The sequence below is a fragment of the Mandrillus leucophaeus genome, unplaced genomic scaffold (genome assembly GCF_000951045.1).
Source record: "Mandrillus leucophaeus isolate KB7577 unplaced genomic scaffold, Mleu.le_1.0 Scaffold547, whole genome shotgun sequence".
NCBI classification, from domain to species: Eukaryota; Metazoa; Chordata; class Mammalia; order Primates; family Cercopithecidae; genus Mandrillus; species Mandrillus leucophaeus.
The window spans coordinates 238104-257294 of record NW_012105886.1 but is presented as its reverse complement, the minus strand read 5'-3'; the positions used below and the strand labels follow the sequence as shown (position 1 = coordinate 257294).

Here is a 19191-nt window from a genome sequence, read left to right as displayed (position 1 = left end):
CAGGCGCGCCATGCACCCAGCTAATTTTTCTATTTTTAGTAGAGATGGGGGTCTCGCCATGGTGGCCAGGCTGGTCTCGAACTCCTGACCTCAAGTGATCCACCTGCCTCAGCCTCCCAAAGTGCTGGGATTACAGGCGTGAGCCACTGCACCAGCCCACATCAGGTTTCTGTTGTTGCTTTTTAAGCAAAGATGGTTTTTTACCATGTTGGCCAGGCTGGTCTTGATAGAACTCATGGCCTCAAGTGATCCACCAGCCTTGGCCTCCCAAAGTGCTGGGATTACAGGCAAGAGCCACTGCACCTTGCCCAGGTTTTCAAAAATATTTTTTTGTAGTCTTTTTTTTTCTTGAGACAGGGTCTCCTTCTATCACTCTGCTAGAGCGCAGTGGTGCTGTCCTGGTTCACTACAGCCTCCACCTCCCAGACTCAAGAGATCCTCCCATCCCAGCCTCCTGAGTAGCTGGGACTACAGGCACGGGCCACCACGCCCAGCTAATTTTTTTTTTAACTTTTTGTAGAGACAGGGTCTCACTATGTTGCCCAGGCTGTTCTCGAACTCCTGGCCTCAAGCAATTCTCCCACCTTGGCCTCCCAAAGTGCTGGAATTACAGGTGTGAGGCACTGTGTCCTGTCTCAATAAATATTTTTGAATGAATTAATCAGCAAGTAATCTTCCCTATTTACTGTGACTCTGAGTTATGTTCAAGGGCAAGCAGTTCTTGACTTCCTTTTCTTTGTAATGATTTAGTGCTTGAAATTACTTCTACCCATCAGCATTTTAAAATTGGTCATTATTTTCCCATTTTCATCCCCACACTCACATAGAACATGATCTCCACTATTTAAAAGTGTAAGATTTTTGTTCCAGCCTGGGATTTATCCTATTGCAAACTGCTAGCTATAATTTTCCGCCTTTCCCGGCTAAATGCCAGAATGTCACTAATCAAAGGTGGTACTTAGGGGTGAAGTGAACAGTTAAGCCTCCGATTTACAAGCTTGTTTTTCCCTGGGATACTTGTGTTAAAGTCGCACGTTTCTGGGTGTGACACTTTCGAGACAAAAATTTCAACTGGTGAGTTAATTACATATTACTATAATTAAATCAAAGATGTAGGATAATGGAAGCGTTGAAATAGGATTTGCTAGGCAAGGGTGTGATCTTTTTAAAAAATGTATAATAAATGCTGCCATTCGAGAAGCAAGGAAAACATTTCCAAATTTCCTTCCAAGCAGTCTACCGGGATTGACAGTACCGCGGACAAAGGAGGGTACCAAAGGCTCCTTCGAACCAACGGTACACCGAAAGCCCTGAGCCTGTGGGCGGGGCCCCGGAGCCTCCCGGGGCTCAAAGACAGAGGGGGCGTGGCTGAGGGTGGTCCAGACCTCCAGGGGCGGGGCCGCGGCCGGCGAGAGGCAGGCTGGGAAGCGGCGCCATATTGGCGTCGGCCGCGCTGTATTGTCATAAATAGAGCCGGTTTTGTGGTGTTTTCACTACTCGGTTGGATGCCTCAGCCATAGTAAGTGGGAAAGTGAGGGAGCAAGCGAGCTACAAGCGACCGGAGGAAAGTGAACAGGGGGAGAAGGGAACAGCAAGAACAGGACTCCAGAGCGATAAACACTTGCTGGAGAGGGAGACGCAGGAAGCGATGAAAGAGATGTCTGCGTAAGTGGTGGGGGGCGGCGGTTGGGGTGAGGCGGGTTGGGGTGAGCTGGGGTGGTCCGTCTGTGTCCTCGTTTCCGTTCCCTGTCCCTTGCGCCCTGCACGCAGCTCGCCGGAGGTGGTCTCCTTCCCGGCTCCCGGCCGGTCCGCAAGGGCACCTCCCCTAAACCCGGCGGCTTACCTGGCCACCCCTGCACGGACTTGGGGACTCTGGGAGTCCCCAGCTGTCCCGCCTCTGAGGACGCCCTCAGAAAAGGATGAGGAGGGAAAGAGGTGCCTGTGTCCGTAGGGAGAAATTGTCGGTCACTCGCCTGCCCCCAGCACTGTCTGAGCCCGTCTGCTCCTGTCTGCATTGGCGCAAATACCATCCCCCTGCCTCCCCCTCCTCCCTTCCCGACCGGCTGTCTCCAGGTCTTCAGGAGTGAAAGACCTATCGCAGCCCAGGGGTTTCTCTTTCATATGAGGGTAAAGTCTTTTCATCCCTGTCCCCACCCTCTCCCTCACCCCCTGCCTCCCCACCTACCCACAACATCTACCGGTCTGTACCTCTTGTTCACACTTTGATAAGTCAGAAACAGTTCCCAGACTTGGCAAGATTTTGTTGTAGCTTCTTCCATTTTGGCCTATTAGGAAACAATTTAAACATGCAGAAAAATGCAGAGAATAACATAAGCATCATTTGTGGAGCCACCACCCATTTCTCCCAAAACATAACTGTACACACACACACACACACACACGGTGTGTATATATATATCTATGTATTTATTTTAAAGAAATCAAGCATTCCAGATACATCTGAAGGACTCTCCTACCTCCTTCTCTGGTCCCAATCATCTCTTGCTCCAGATGTCTCCACAGTCTTAAATTTGATGTGTATTGTTGCTGCGTGTTTTTTATTTTACTTTTTTTTTTTTCGCCCTCGAATTATGGGAGCTGCATGTTTTTTAATGCTATTACTGCATACACATGTGTTCATAATAACTGGCGTAGTTCTAGTTGTTTTTAAACTATATAGCTGGTATCACACTTGGAATTCTGTAACTTCTTTAGCACAACATAGTGCCTCTGAGCTTTGTTCACGTTGGTATTTTAGTTGTAATTAATTAATATTGTATTGTATTCTATTGTAGGAATGCATCCTAATTTAATTCTTTTCCTGTTAGTGACTATTTTAGGTTATTTCTAAGTTTTTAGTGTTACAGTGTGACAGCGAACATTCTTTTACAGTCTCTTTGTGCGTTTGTAACCAAAATTTCTCTAGGGTGTTTGCCTACAAGTGAACTTGATGGTTTAAAGGAAATGTGGGATTCTGTTGTTTACTTTTCCCTCCCCTCTAGATGGGGGAAGTTCAGAACTCTAGATTTGGAATTTTAGGGCCAGTAGGCTAGTTGGCTAACTTTGTCAGCATACAGGTAAGAAAGTGAGGCCGTCATCATAGTGTCAGAGCTGAAGTAGTTATGGAGGAGAGAATGGAGTAGTGGAAAGCGGTTTTGGAGGTCAGATTCTGGCTTGTCCTCTCTTAACTTTCAGATACTTATCTGTAAAATGGCACTTATTCAGTACCTCTTAGGATTATTGTGATTGAGTGATATTATATACATATGTAGATAATTACTCTGTCCTATTCATTTACCATGTATATTTACATATATATAACACAAACAATACCAAAACACTGCTCTAGCTTTCTCAGAGGTAAAAAGCCAAATCTTTAAAAAGAAATTACAACTTGAAATAACTAATTGGAGTTTTGTTTGTTCTACAACAAAATAAATACAGAAGAAAAATTAAGCTGTATTTTGTTTTTTGGGGTTTTTTTTTTTTTTTTTGAGTCATTTTGGAAGGTATACACGCTGTTTTATCTTCCATTGATTCTTTCTCCCTCTCTACCTAATGAGATCTTTTTTTTTTCTTTTTTTTGAGACGGAGTTTCGCTCTTGTTGCCCAGGCTGGAGTGCAGTGGTGCGATCTCAGTTCACTGCAACCTCCACCTCCTAGGTTCAAGCGAATCTCCTGCCTCAGCCTCCCGAGTAGCCGGGATTACAGACGTCCGCCACGCCCAGCTAATTTTTTGTATTTTCAGTAGAGACGGGGTTTCACCATGTTGTCCAGGTTGGTCTTGAGCTTCTGACCTCAGGTAATCCACCCACCTCAGCCTCCCAGAGTACTGGGATTACAGGCATGAGCCACCACGCCTGGCCTCTAATGAGATCTTTATCTAAAGAGCGTGTCTTACTCTGTGCACTTAGTAGGGGTAAGACAGTGTTTTGACAAGTTAAAATCCAAAAACAATTAAACGATCTCTATAATGTGTTATTTTTTACAGGGCTAATTTATTCAACTTGAAAAATTGCTTATAATTTTGAGATTACATTCTTACTCTTGGTGTTAATGGCCCTTCATGGAAGCATGTTGAAGACAAATGGTAGCGTTGGTTGTTTAGTGTGTATGTTTTCACTTTCATAGCAAAATTAAAAGTTTTGCCAACCCCTGTTGGTCCCAGAATTTATTTTGAAGTTAATTAGTTTGTGTAAACTCAAAGTCTCAGAACTTCAATTGGCCGAGCGCAGTGGCTCACGCCTGTGATCCTAGCACTGTGGGAGGCTGAGACTGGTGGATCACCTGAGGTCAGGAGTTCGAGACCAGCCTGGCCAACATGGCGAAACTCCATCTCTACTAAAAATACAAAAATTAGCTGGATGTGGTGGCACATTCCTGTAATCCCAGCTACTTGGGAGGCTGAGGCAGGAGAATTGCTTGAACCCAAGAGGCGGAGGTTGCAGTGAGCTGAGATCTCCCTAGTGCACTTCAGCCTGGGAGACAGAGAGAGACTCCATCTCAAAAAAAAAAAAAAAAAAAAATCTCAGAACTTCTGTTGTACTTTATTCAAGACCGTAGTTTCCTGATGGCTAAGATCTTTAGAGGGTGGCTCATGTATCTTCCAAAAGATTGCCAGTAGTGTAAAGAATTTTATTTCAATGCGAAGATGGTATGGGTACCAGTCTAAAATGAAGAGAATAATTAGCTAGAGTGGCAAAATACTAGGACTGTAAACTCTGATTCAAGCAGAGGATGTTAACCTAGGTTTCCCAAGGACAAATCTAATTGTGATTTCCTTTTTAAAAGCCAGATTATTTCACAAGGACCTTCTAATGGGATGTTTTCATTTCTTTCCTGGGGAAAAAAAACCCATTGTTTTTACTAAAAGCTTTCTTTCAAGTGGTTGACTGCTTTTCAAAGATTCTAGAATCTGGATGGTACTTGACTTAAGTCTGCAGGGTAGTGGAGGTGGCCCTGGCGCAGATCCCAATCAAACTCTGGGTTTGAGCTGAGTGGTGTTGGTACAATTGTCTTGATGCCAACACATGCTGCGTTTGGCTTGAAAAGACATCCTAACCATGAAAGCTGCAGGCAGTATGAATAGCCCCTTCATAAACATAAACATAAAATACTCATTTTTCCTTTAAAAGAAAGTATCTGCCCCCACTGTTAGTACTAAGTAAACTTTTAAGGTAACTGAATTAACATGAGTAGATTGAGAGATTCAATGTATCAGTATGATATATATTTTAAATTTTTTCTGTTGTTTCATTTTTCTTATTTTCTTGAACAGAAACACCGTGCTGGACAACCAGTGTCAACAAAAGCATTATGGAATTACCTCTCCGATTAGTTTGGCGTGTCCTAAAGAAATTGATCATATTTACACACAGAAATTAATTGACGCCATGAAACCATTTGGAGTGTTTGAAGATGAGGAAGAATTGAACCACAGGTGTGTCATTGAAAACCATAAAATATTTGACAGTGTACTGTTTAATCATTAATTCTACGAACATATTGAATACCTACTATGTCTCTACATACAGGTGCAGAAATGACAAAAAGAAAAGTCTTGGCCCTCTTGGAGCTTACATTTTAGGTAGGGGTTAGAGGAAGAGATTTGTCATCAATAATATCAGTATTACACTCGTGAGTAATATTACACATGATAAGTGCTACTGAGAAAAAGCTGAGGGGGTAGAGATTTCAGGGAAAGCCTCATTGAAAAAGTCACATTTAAGGGAATATTTAAAGATGAAAGAGGGAGCCATGTGTCTATCTGAAGGAAAAGTGTTCTAGGCAGAACTCTTGAAGTGGTATATTTGAAGAGTACTTAGCAAGATACCCTGGGTATCAGCAGTGAGGAAGCAGGAAGATATAGGCTTGCAGAAAGCAAGGTGGGAGGGAGCTTGGAGGGCAAGAGCTCTTAGGACCTTGTAAGGTGTTGTCAAGGTTTAGTTTATTCTGAGTGAAGTGAGAAGCTATTAGAGTTTTGAGAAGAAGATTGACATAACTGGACTTAAAAAAGTTTTAACAGTCACTCTGGCTGCTGTATTAGAGTAATCTTAAGAGAAGTGCAAGGGCAGAGCAGAGAAACCAGTTATCTAGCAATTATAATAGCCCCAGGAGGAAATAATGCTGGCTAGAACCTGGAGGATGGTCATAGAGGTAATAAAAAGTAGAAATCTGGATATATTTTAAAGGTAGGGTTCTTAGAGTTTAATGACTGGAATGTGTGTGAGAGAGAGGTCAAGGATGATGGCCAAGATTTTTGGTCTCGGCACCTTGAAGGAGTAAGTTTGGACAGAAGTTCAGTTTTGCATGTTATCTTTGGGATGTCTTTTTTTTTTTTTTTTTTTTTTTTTTAGACAGAGTCTTGCTATGTCACCCAGGCTGAAGTGCAGTGGCATGATCTTGGCTCACTGCAAGCTCCGCCTCCCAGATTCATGCGATTCTGCTGCCTCAGCCTCCCCAGCAGCTGAGACTACAGGCGCATGCCGCCATGGCCAGCTAATTTTTTTTGTATTTTTAGTAGAGATGGGATTTCACCGTGTTAGCCAGGATAGTCTCGATCTCCTGACCTCGTGATCTGCCCACCTCAGCCTCCCAAAGTGCTGGGATTAAAGGCGTGAGCCACCGCACCTGGCCTTCTTTGGGATGTCTTAAACCCTGCTTTTCTCTTCTAAATGTGGATTCATTTATGCCATTGGTTATAAGTTTGTTTTAATAATACTAAACTTCTTTAATACTATTAGACAGAAATTAGCCAGTAATTAGTTTGCCCATTTTAATTAGTCAAAGACCTATTACTAGCAATTCTAGCTTCTATTACCACATTGAATTGAATTAATTCCATAGTAAAGCCAAGAAAGTTGACAATTCACTAGGCCTTTAGAGCCTCATTGAAGGCAATTTTATGGTTTTTATTAGGCTTTTTGAATTTTGAACATAGCTCAAAAACTAAAATATTGTAATCAGATTTATCACCTCTTTGACACTATTAAGGATGTAAGAATGCCAAAGAGATGGCCCTGTGTCAATAGATGTGATAGCATTATTGCATGTATGTTTTGGTTTTACCCTAACATCAACACAAAGGGTATTGCCTATATGGGTTTTTAAAAATACTGTTTGTTCATTTTAATCTGAAGCTTTTTTTTTTTTTTTTAATAGGCTAGTGGTTCTTGGTAAATTGAACAATTTAGTAAAAGAATGGATTTCTGATGTCAGTGAGAGTAAGGTAAGACTTTAAACTATGTGGAATTCTTGTTTTTATTATATCTTGGTCATTCATCCTGGCAATGAGATGCAGGTGTTGAGAAGTAGCTGAAATACATCAAAGCTTGGCTCTCTGGTATACATAGGAATGAACTGGTCTAGACGGTTGAATTTCTAAGTAGATGAGGATTTACCCAGAAGTAGCCAATATATAGCTGTGAGTCCACATAATTGTCTTGTTTGACTCATATGTAGTAGGCCAAATATCAGATTTTACTTAAAAATCACATTTCAACTGTTTTTATAAAGTGTTAGATCTGGCAATGCTGGGCCTGCCTTTGTGCACAGCAGGAAGAGGCTTGAAGGGGATTGGGCTCCTATCTTCCATTGCCTCATGGCCCCCACCACTCCTTGTTTTCTTTGCAAGGTGATTAGTTGAGCAGTTACTGTGTTTCTCATGTGGGATTCCCTTACTTGCCTACCTGCTTGGTTCCTAAGACATAGGAATTTGTAAACTAATTTATAACTACAGAACTCTTTTCCCCTCCTGTAGCTTAACTGTTTTTCCCCTGAAATTGATTACATTTTCCTGCTTTGTGTAGTGCAGTCCTCCCTTGGTATCCTCCGGGGGATTGGTTCTGTGACCTCCAAAGATACTAAAATCTGTGGATGCTCAGGTTCCTTATATAAAGTAATATAGTACATATTTGCATGTTACCCTTTCATATCCTTTTGCATACTTTCAATCATTTCTAGGTTACTTAAAATATCTAATACAATGTTAATGCTATGTAAATAGTTGTCACTGTAATTTTTTTTTTATTAGCATGTTTAATTTTTTTTTTTTTTTTTGAGACGGAATCTCACTCTTTCACCCAGGCTGGAGTACAGTGGCGCAATCTTGGCTCACTGCAACCTACTCCTCCCAGGTTCAAGCGATTCTCTTGCCTCAGCCTCCTGAGTAGCTGGAACTACAGGCGTGTACCACCACTCTGGACTAATTTTTGTATTTTTAATAGAGACGTGATTTCATCATGTTGACCAGGCTGGTCTCGAACTCCTGATCTCAGGTGATCTGCCTGCTTCAGCCTCCCACAGTGCTGCGATTACAGGCGTGAGCCACCACGCTCAGCCTAAATTTTATTTATTATTATTTTTTTTTTTGGAGACAGAGTCTCCCTCTGTCGCCCAGGCTGTAGTGCAGTGGCACGATCTCACCTCAGCCTCCCCAAGTGCTGGCATTACAGGCGTGAGCCACCATGCCCGGCCATAAATTTTATTTTATTTTTTTTTATAGATAGAATCTCCCTCTGTCACCCAGGCTGCAGTACAGTGGCACAGTTATATAGCTCACTGCAGTCTCAAACTCCTGGGCTCAAGTGATCCTCCCGCCTTAGCCTCGTGAATAGCTGTAACTGTAGGAATGCACAATTGTGCTTGGCTTATTTTCTTCATTATTTTTTGTAGAGACAAGAGTCTCACTATATTACCCAGGCTGGTCTCAAACTCCTGGTTTCCAGCAGTCCTCTGACCTCAGCCTTCCAAAGTGCTGGAATTACAGGCATGAGCCACTGTGCCTTGCCTAAAATTTGCTTTATTTTTTATGGCTTTTTCCCCCCCAATATTTTTTATCCGTGCACGATTGGTTGAATCTGCAGATATGGAAGGCCAACTATATTTTGAATATAATTGTTTTTGTTTTTGTTTTGAGACATAATCTTGCTCTGTTGCCCTGGCTGGAGTGCAGTGGTGAGATCTCAGCTCACAGCAATCTCTACCTCCCAGGTTCAAGCGATTCTCCTGTCTTAGCCTCCCAAGTAGCTGGGATACTTCCCACCATACCCGGCTAATTTTTGTAGTTTTAGTAGAGATGGGGTTTCACTGTAATGGTCAGGCTGGTCTCGAACTCCTGACCTCAGGTGATCTATCCGTCTCAGCCTCCCAAAGTGCTGGGATTACAGGTGTGAGCCAGCACACCTGGCCTTGGTTTTGTTTTTGTTTGAGACATGGTCTGTCTCTGTTGCCCAGGCTGCAGTGCAGTGGCATAATCTTGGCTCACTGCAGCCTCTGTCCCTGGGTTCAAACAGTTCACTTGCCTCAGCCTCCCGAGTAGCTGGGATTACAGGTGCATGCCACCATGCCATCAGCTAATTTTTGTATTTTTAGTAGAGATGGGGTTTCACCATGTTGGCCAGGCTGGTCTCGAACTCCTGACCTCAAGTGATCCGTTCTCTTCGGCCTCCCAAAGTGATCCGCCTGTCTCAGCTTCCCACAGTGCTGGGATTACAGGCGTGAGCCACCGTGCCCAGCCTAAATTTTATTTATTATTATTATTTTTTTTGGAAGCAGAGTCTCGCTGTGTCGCCCAGGCTGTAGTGCAGTGGCACGATCTCACCTCAGCTCTTGACTTACAGGCATGAGCCACCGTGCCCAGCCTCACAATTGAATTTTTATTGTTGTCTGAGAATCACCACTGTGAAGATTATTTTACTGGCCGTACCAGAATGAGGGAGAGAATGGTCCACTGGGTGATACCATTTGCTTCATCACTAGGTAGACAATACTGTTACATTTTAAGGTTTTTGATTTTCATAGTTTTCCCATCTTTGCCCTAACAGCAGTCAGTTGAAAGGTAACGTCTCACAGTTGTCAGTGTGTCTACCTGTAAAGTCCCTTTCTGTCCCTTAATCTGCACGGATTTAGAAATTAGGTAAACACCTGCAGAATTTTTTTTTTTTTTTTGGAGATGGGAGTCTCACTCCGTCACCCAGGCTGGAATACAGTGGCGCGATCTCAGCTCACTGCAACCTCCGCCTCCCAGGCTCCAGCAGTCCTCCCACATAGTTGGGACCACAGGCATGCGCCACCATGCCTGGATAATTTTTGTATTTTTGTTAGAGACAGGGTTTTGCCATGTTGGCCAGGCTGATCTCAAACTCCTGCGTTCAAGCAATCCACCCGCCTTGGCCTCCCAAAGTGCTAGGATTATAAGCGTGAGCCACCACACCTGGTCTAGAATTTTTCTTTTACAGCTTTAAACAGTGGGCTCAGAATAAAGTTGAGTCTCCTAAAGACTATAGTCATTGAGTTTAACATGGTCTTTATGCTGTTTACTTTTGTTGCCAAAAGGCTGTCTGCCTCATTTCTGAGCTCAACAGGGTTATCAATAGTTGAAGTTATTGGATGAGTCAAATTCTGAGCAGGTGAAATTCTAGTCACAAGTAATTAAAAAAAAAAAATAAGTTAACATCTTCCATTGAGTAGATGAGGTCATTTTTCTATGTGAATTATGATTGTCTCTTTCATGTGGGGGAATGCAGGAAGGATCTCTGTCTCCCAAGCTGTAGTGCAGTGGCATGCATAATCATGGCTCACTACAGCCTCAAACTCCTGGGCTCAAGCAATCCTCCCACCCAAGCCCCCCAAGTAGCAGAGACTACAGGTACACATCCTGATGCCCAGCTACCTTTTTTTTTTTTGTAGAGATGGGGTCTTGCCATGTCGCCCAGGTTGGCCTCAAACTTTTGTACTCAAGTGATCCTCCTGCCTTGGCTTCCCAAAGTGTTGAGATTACAGGCGTGAGTTGCAACCATGCCCAACTTATAATTCTCTCTTTTTTTTCAAATTAAAAAAAAAAAGTCATGAGGTCTCACTGTGTTGTCCAGGCTGATCTTGAACTCTTGAGCTCAAGTGAACCTTCCACCTCAGCCTCCCGCAGTGTTAGGATTGCAGGCAAGAGCCACCATTCACAGCCTATAATTCTCTTTATGTATGTTTTACTTTGGAAAGTAACTGAAGGATTTGGGTTCAATCAAAGATTATTTGAATCCATACACAATTGGGATATTTAAACTTTAAATAGTATAGAACCCCAGATCAAATAATTTTAGTTAGATACTATGGCCGTGGCAAACTGTGATTTAGTGTATCACTTTCTCATAAATCATCCAAGAATCAGACTTCTCAAAGTAGAAATGTGAACTAAAAGATTTTTTTAAGGTCCTGGCTTCTCTGTCCATTTCATTCATGTTAATTATGAATAAATTTATAGATTCCTGGGCATAGTGGTGCATGCCTGTAGTCCCAGCTACTCAGGAGGCTGAAGCAGGAAGATCTTGAGCCCAAGAGTTCAAGGCCAGCCTGGCAGCATAACGAGACTCTGTCTCTTTAAAAAATCTGATTAATAAATTTACTGACTTCTTTTTAGCTATAAAATTATTTGTGATACTCTGAACGTTAATATTCATTACACAGAGGCGTTAAGCATAATATCCTATTATATAGATACTTTTATTCAAGGTGAAGTTAATCAGCACATATTATTCTTCAGAACTTGTACTGGACATTGTGAGAAAATACAGAGAAGTAGTAGACAAAGTTCTTAACTTTGAGAAATTTAAATATTAAAGATTAAATATGATTTTACATACCAAAAAAGTCAGTAAATATAGCAAAAAAGAATTTAAGAATTTTAAGGGCAGAGAGCACAGAGGAAAAAAAAGCTTGTTAGGGAGTAAGGATAACCAGGGAAGGCTTCATGGAAGAGGTGGAACTTGAAGTGAACTTCCAAAAGTGGATGATACTGATAGCCAGAAGCTGGACATTGTGGCTCATGCCCGTGATCTCAACACTCTGGGAGGCCGACACAGGGGGATTGCTTAAAAACAGGAACTTGAGACCAGCCTGGGCAACAAAGCAAGACCTCATCTTTACAAAAATTATTTAAAAATTATCCAGGCGCGGTGGTACATGCCTGTAGTCTCAGATACTCTGGAAGCCAAGGCAGGAGGAATATTTTGTGCTCAGTAGTTTGAGGCTGCGGTGAGCTAAGATCACACTGCTGTGCTTACTTCAGCCTGGGCAACACAGTGAGACCCCATCTCCATCTGTTTTTTAAAAAAAAAAAACCCAAAAAACAAAAGATGCCCAGAGAGGATGGGCAAGCACTTGAGGCAGGGACAATGGCAAATGCAGTGGAAAGGAGGCTGGATTCTGTAACCATGTTGGTTGGTTGGTTGGTTGGTTGGTTGGTTGGTAGTTGGAGCTTCAGAAAGGAAGATAAGAAGGCAAGAAGGATCCCTAGGAACATGTGGAGATTTTCAACAACAGGCCCAAGGATCCTTACCTCAGTAGTTAGAGAAGAAGGCATTGGCAACTTTTGAGTAGAACAGCTATATTTAATAGAGTAATTTAAGAACATCAGCCAGTGAATTTTATACAAGATAGTGAAAGAGAAAAGGAAGATTAATTAGAGGGTAGTTTAGGATGCCATTAAATAGCCAAGAATTAGGGGAGTATTCGTTGAATAGAAAGGAGGCCACAAATTTGAGGGATATAAGCTAAGAATTGGTAAGCCAAGAAGAAGGAAAAGGTTTGGGCAGTGAGGAAAATGAGGAACAAAAATAGAGAACTCAGAAGCAGTATCTGTTAGCATTGGAATAATTTTTTTTGCTTGCTTGAGGCTGGATATTGAAGTGGATCAGGATACTTGAGTGAATATCTGATGGGGTTTTGGAATTGGCTCTGAAGAGAGGTGAAAATTAGCTTTTTTTCTTTTTTTTCTTTTTTTTTTTTGAGGTAGGATTTCACTCTTGCTGAGGCTCAACCTCCTGGGCTCAAGCAGTCCTCCCATCACAACCTCCCGAGTAGCTGGACTAGAGGCACACACCACCATGCCCAGCTAATTTTTTATTTTTTGTAGAGATGGAGTCTCATTGTGTTGCCCAGGCTGGTCTTGAACTGGACACAAGTGGTCCTCTTGCCTCAGTCTCCCAAAGTGCTGGGATTGCAGACATGACCATGCCCAGCCAAAAGGTAGCATTTTAATTATGTTATAATCCAAGAAATGTTAATTAAGCTTATTGGAATAGCTCTCATAAGGAGATCATGTCAGGAATGACCCCGTTCTTGCAGAAAGGTTGTACAGCTAGAATCAAGAAATTAAACATACCTGTCACAAAAACTAAAGGGGATATGGATTGGCCAAGAGTATTATGTTTTAGAGAGCTGAAAGCACATTAGTTTGGTGAGAGTTCCTTGGTGACTACCAAAAGAGTGATGAAGCAAAAGACAGGCAATTGGAGGGGACATGTATGGTCAAGTGATTAAAAAGAAAAGCTTTTCTTCAGATAAGAGATGTATGCGGCCGGGCGCGGTGGCTCAAGCCTGTAATCCCAGCACTTTGGGAGGCCGAGACGGGTGGATCACGAGGTCAGGAGATCGAGACCATCCTGGTTAATACGGTGAAACCCCGTCTCTACTAAAAAGTACAAAAAACTAGCCGGGCGAGGTGGCGGGCGCCTGTAGTCCCAGCTACTTGGGAGGCTGAGGCAGGAGAATGGCGTGAACCCGGGAGGCGGAGCTTGCAGTGAGCTGAGATCTGGCCACTGCACTCCAGCCTGGGCAACAGAGCGAGACTCCGTCTCAAAAAAAAAAAAAAAAAAAGAGATGTATGCATGTGTAGTGGGGGTGAATTTGTTTTGTCTTCCCTCTGGTAATACCCTTACTACTTCAAATCACAGTCAGAGGATCTGTGAAGTACTTTTACAAGTCTAATCTTGACAAAGTTGACAAGTCTGATCATTTGCTCAATAAAGGCCAGTAGACATTATGGTGATTTTTTTTTTTTCTTTTTTTTTAATTTTTGAGGTGGAGTTTCGCTCTTGTTCCCCAGGCTGGAGTACAATGGCACGATCTCGGCTCACTGCAACCTCCACTTCCCAGGTTCAAGTGATTCTCCTGCCTCAGCCTACCAAGTAGCTAGGATTACAGGCGCCCACCACCAGGCCCAGCTAACTTTTGTATTTCTAGTAGAGAAGGGGTTTTGCCATGTTGGCCAGGCTGGTCTCAAACTCCTGACCTCAGGTGATCTGCTGGCCTCAACCTCCCAAAGTGCTGGGATTACAGGTGTGAGCCACCACGCGCAGCCAACGTTGAGGTGACTTTTGTGCTAAATAATTTGAATAATTGAATATCTTCTGCTTAATTTTATTTTAGAACCTCCCACCTTCTGTTGTGGCTACTGTTGGTGGTAAAATTTTCACATTTGGATCCTATAGGCTTGGAGTACACACCAAAGGTAACTGCTTTTCTGTGTTCTAGTGCTAAGAACATTCAATGACAAACTCTTGTTCATAATTAGAAAATACAGGAGAACAAAGTTCCCATTATTTCACTACTTACAGCTAATCATTGTTAACATTTTCTTGTACCTAGCTTCCATACTTTCTTCTGTGCATATGTTTGAGTGTACTTTAACAAAAAATATAACACATAATATATTCTTCTTAAGAACTACTTTAATTTACAGGAGCTGACATTGATGCACTTTGTGTAGCTCCAAGACACGTGGAGAGATCTGATTTTTTTCAGTCTTTTTTTGAAAAATTGAAACATCAAGATGGCATTAGAAACTTAAGAGTAAGTATCCTCTGGCATTTAATATTTTGAATTTAGATTAGTAACAAATATCTATAAAAGCTAGGGCTTCAGACTATTGAAATACCTCCTAAGTTACTATTAGGAGATATTTAATAAGAGTAACTTTAATACGTGATGATTAAATGATGATTAAGAACATGGGCCTTAGAGTTATACAGACTTGGGTTGGCATCTAGAATCTACTACATAATAGCTCCTAGATCTTGGTCAGGTAACCTAATCCTCTGAGCCTGTTTCCCAATCTGTAAAATGGAGAGGTGGTAATAACTTTTTTATAAGGTTTTTGAGTATTGATGAGATATTTACATAAACCATTTACTGTAATAGCCAATAATGATTGATACATATCAAATGATGAGTGCTATTATGTGTAAAGTTCAGTTAGTAACTCTTTATATGTGTATATCTAGCCGTTCATTCAGCAAATAAAATTTCAGCACCAGTAATTTGTTAGATGCTGTCATTAGTCTTACAGATACAGTAGTAAACCTGACATTGTTTGTTGAAGGGGGGTTATGTGAACTAAATAAACAACAGTGTTAATGCATTCTGAAGTACTAGAATAAGGTGAAGGTCAAAGAATCTGTGATATTTGGGGAATCTGGGAATGTTTTTAGATAAGGAAGTTAAGAATTTATTAGGTTGGGGAGTTAAGGAAGACTCAGAAAACCATTATTTCTACTAATCTCAACTGTATTAATTAAATTTTTAATATATAAATCATGAGCTCTCATTATTTTAAAATTTCTAACCCTAGTAGCCTTTCTAAATAATCAGTTTTCAGTTTAGACTCAAGAAATTATAAGTACCCAGATAATAGCAGCTTTTTGTTTTTTTGTTTGTTTGTTTGTTTTTTAATTTTACTTTAAGTTCTAAGATACATGTGCAGAACGTGCAGGTTTGTTACATAGGTATACTTGTGCCACGGTGGTTTGCTGTACCCATCAACCTGTCATTTAGGTTTTAAGCCCTGCATGCATTAGGTATTTGTCCTAATGTTCTCCCTCCCCTTGTACCCCACCCTCAGACAGGCCCCAATGTGTGACGTTCCTCTCCCTATGTCCATGTGTTCTCATTGTTCAGCTCTCACTTATAAGTGAGAACATGCAGTGTTTGGTTTTCTGTTCCTATGTTTGCTGAGAATGATGGCTTCCAGTTTCATCCATGTCCCTACAAAGGACATGAACTCATTCTTTTTTATGGCTGCAGATGATAGCAGTTTTGCTTTCCAGTTCTGAGGAATATTTTTAGAGGGATAATAAATTAGATACCATTATAAGCATTTTGTGTTTCTTACATAATACAGGTCACAAAGTAGAAATACCTGGAATGTAAGACCAAAAGCATTTTCACTTTGTTGAGTTAAAATACAAATTGGGAGCAAAGATATTCACATTATTGGTAGTTAGGAAGGATAAAGAAGGGATTACACCTGTATGTTATAATTGTTTTCCTTTTTTGTAGGCTGTAGAAGATGCCTTTGTACCTGTTATAAAATTTGAATTTGATGGTATTGAAGTAAGTGTTTAATATTTTTGTGACTTTACAATTGAACTGTTTAACTCGTAAGTTTGTTTTCTGAAAACAGGCTTAACATAAGTGCGTATTTTAAAAAATCAAATCTCTTTTTTTTTTTTTAAATAAAGAGATGGGGTCTAACTCTGTGGCCCAGGCTGGAGTATAGTGACACAATCATAACTCACTGCACCTTTGAGCATCTGAGTTCAAGTGATCCTTCCACCTCAGCCTCCTGAGTGGCTGGGATTCCAGGCACACACCACCACACCTGGCTTAATTTTTTGTATTTTTAGTAGAAATGGGGTTTCACCATGTTAGCCAGGATGGTCTCAATCTCCTGACCTCGTGATCCACCCACCTCAGCCTCCCAAAATGGTGGGATTACAGGTGTGAGCCACTGCGCCCAGCCCATATTTTTAATTTCTAAGAATACTATTTTATTCTTTAAATGTGCCTTTTTATTTATGTCTGTATTTATTTACAGCCTCCTGACCTTATTTCCTAGATACAACATTTTTACCTGCTTTCTTAGGTCTACTGGGTCTGTTACCACTTGTCCATCTGCTTTCCAGCTTTCATAGCTTTTGCTGTTGTCACTTTCTGTTCTTTGTCCTAGTGAATTTTGCATTTAAAATAAAAATAATACTAAACAAAAAAACTAAATTAAATTTTTCTGGTATTTTAGTGAGGTTTCAAGAGGGAGCGAATGTAAATGTGTGTTGGATCTTCTATCTTTATCTAGAAATTTGCTCATAAGGCTTTGTTTTTTTTTTTTTTTTATGCTTGGCATATATGCTAAAATTTAAATGCTTTCATTAATTCGAAAGTTTAATTACCTTAACAAAACTTTACAGTTATTTTCCCATGTGAGATTGCCTATAGAGGCCTATTGAAGCTTTGGTAGAACTTCCCAAACTAATAATCAGAGGTTTTCACATTTTTATGGTGGGATGGGAGAGGATGGATTGAAAGGAGAAAATGTAATTTTTTTCTCTTTTTTCGCATCTTTCCAAAGATTGATCTAGTCTTTGCAAGACTGGCAATACAAACCATATCAGATAATTTAGATCTAAGAGACGACTCTCGCCTGAGAAGCCTTGATATAAGGTGTATTCGCAGCTTAAATGGTAAGCTTCTAAAAAGAAATCTCAGATACCTGCTTCAAAACAATTAGATACATTTTTGCAGAATTGACTAATAATTCAATTTTGGAGATTGGACTCAGTTTAAAATGTAATTTTGTTTATACAGATAATGTGACCACATTTAAGAATCCTAAAAACCACGAATTTATTTGAAAGACTGTGTATATATATAGTAGTGGTTCTCAAACTTACTGGTCTCAAGACTTCTTTACACTCTTAAGATTTATGGAGGACCCCAAAAAGCTTTTGTTTATGTGGGTTATATCTTTCAATATTTACCATGTTAGAAATAAAAACTGAGAAATTTAAAAAATACTTAGTCATTTATAAATAATAAACCCATTAACTTGTGTGTGAAGAATGACTTTTTTTTTTTTTTTGCATTTTACAAATCTCTTTAATATTTGACCTGATAGAAGACAGCTAGATTCTTATTTGTGTCTACAGTCAATTGTAATATTTTGTTTTGGTTAACATATAAGAAGAAAATCTGGCTGGGCGTGGTGGCTCAAGCCTATAATACCAGCACTTTGGGAGGCCAAGGTGAATGGATTACTTGAGCCTGGGAGTTCCAGACCAGCTGGGATAACATGTTGAAACCCCATCCCTATAAAAAATACAAAAAATTTAGTTGGATGTAGTGGCACTCGCCTGTAGTTCCAGCTACTCAGGAGGCTGAGGTGGGAGGATCACCTGAGCTCAGGAGGTGGAGGCTGCAGTGAGCCGTAATTACACCACTGCACTCTAGCCTAGGTGACAGAGCGAGACCCTGTCTAGAAAAAAAAAAAAAAAAGAGGCCGGGTGCGGTGGCTTATGCGTCTAATGCCAGCACTTTGGGAGGCCGAGGCAGGCGGATCACCTGAGGTCAGGAGTTTGAGACCAGCCTGTACAACATGGCAAACCCCGTTTCTATTAAAAATAAAAAATTAGCCAAGCGAGGTGGTGCTTGCCTGCAATCCCAGCTACTCGGGAGACGGAGGCAGGAATATCGCTTGAACCCAGAAGGCAGAGGTTACAGTGAGCTAAGATCATGCCACCACACTCCAGCCAGGGTGACAGAGCGAGTCTCCATCTCAAAAAAGAACGAAAAAATATCTGTCCTCTTAATTGGAAAAGGGGCCGGGCGTGGTGGCTCACACCTGTAATCCCTGCACTTTGGGAGGCCAAGGCGGGCGGATCACGAGGTCAGGAGATCGAGACCATCCTGGCTAACACGGTGAAACTCTGTCTCTACTAAAATACAAAAAATTAGCCGGGCGCGGTGGTGGGCGCCTGTAGTCCCAGCTACTTGGGAGGCTGAGGCAGGAGAATGGCGCGGACCCGGGAGGCGGAGCTTGCAGTGAGTCGAGGTCGCGCCACTGCACTCCAGCCTGGGCGACAGAGTGAAGACTCCGCCTCAAAAAAAAAAAAAATTAATTGGAAAAGGGAGGAGTGTTTTCATAGCCTTTTCAGATAATTATAGATGTTCTTCTTGACCAGTGACTTTTTTTTCTTTTTAACAGTTTTATTGAGATATAATTACATACCGTTAAATTTATCCTTTTCAGGTGTGCACCTCACTGGTCTTTTTCTTTTCTTTCGTTTTTTTTTTTGGAGACGGAGTCTCACACTGTTGCCCAGGCTGAAGTGCGATGGCGCGATCTCAGCTCACTGCAACCTCCGCCTCCTGGGTTCAAGCGATTCTCCTGCCTCAGCCTCCTGAGTAGCTGAGATTACAGCCATGTGCCACCACGCCCGGCTGATTTTTTTGTATTTTTATTAGAGACAGGGTTTCTCCATGTAGGTCACACTGGCCTCCGACTCTTGATATCAGGTGATCCGCCCACCTTGGCCTCCCAAAGTGCTGGGATTACAGATGTGAACCACCTCACCTGGCCTTCAC

General features: G+C 41.5%; 1 protein-coding gene across 1 annotated transcript in view; it reads left to right on the top strand.

Annotated features, from left to right (window-relative positions):
- The first annotated feature begins 1405 nt into the window (after window positions 1-1405).
- PAPOLG (poly(A) polymerase gamma) overlaps window positions 1406-19191 on the top strand; it is a 42789-nt gene continuing 25003 nt past the window's right edge. Inside the window, exons 1-7 of the mRNA XM_011997783.1 lie at window positions 1406-1665; window positions 5279-5440; window positions 7162-7228; window positions 14203-14284; window positions 14516-14625; window positions 16111-16164; window positions 17180-17291. Coding sequence (XP_011853173.1) covers window positions 1649-1665; window positions 5279-5440; window positions 7162-7228; window positions 14203-14284; window positions 14516-14625; window positions 16111-16164; window positions 17180-17291 — 604 coding nt within the window. The 5' untranslated portion in view covers window positions 1406-1648. The remainder of the gene's footprint in view (window positions 1666-5278; window positions 5441-7161; window positions 7229-14202; window positions 14285-14515; window positions 14626-16110; window positions 16165-17179; window positions 17292-19191) is intronic.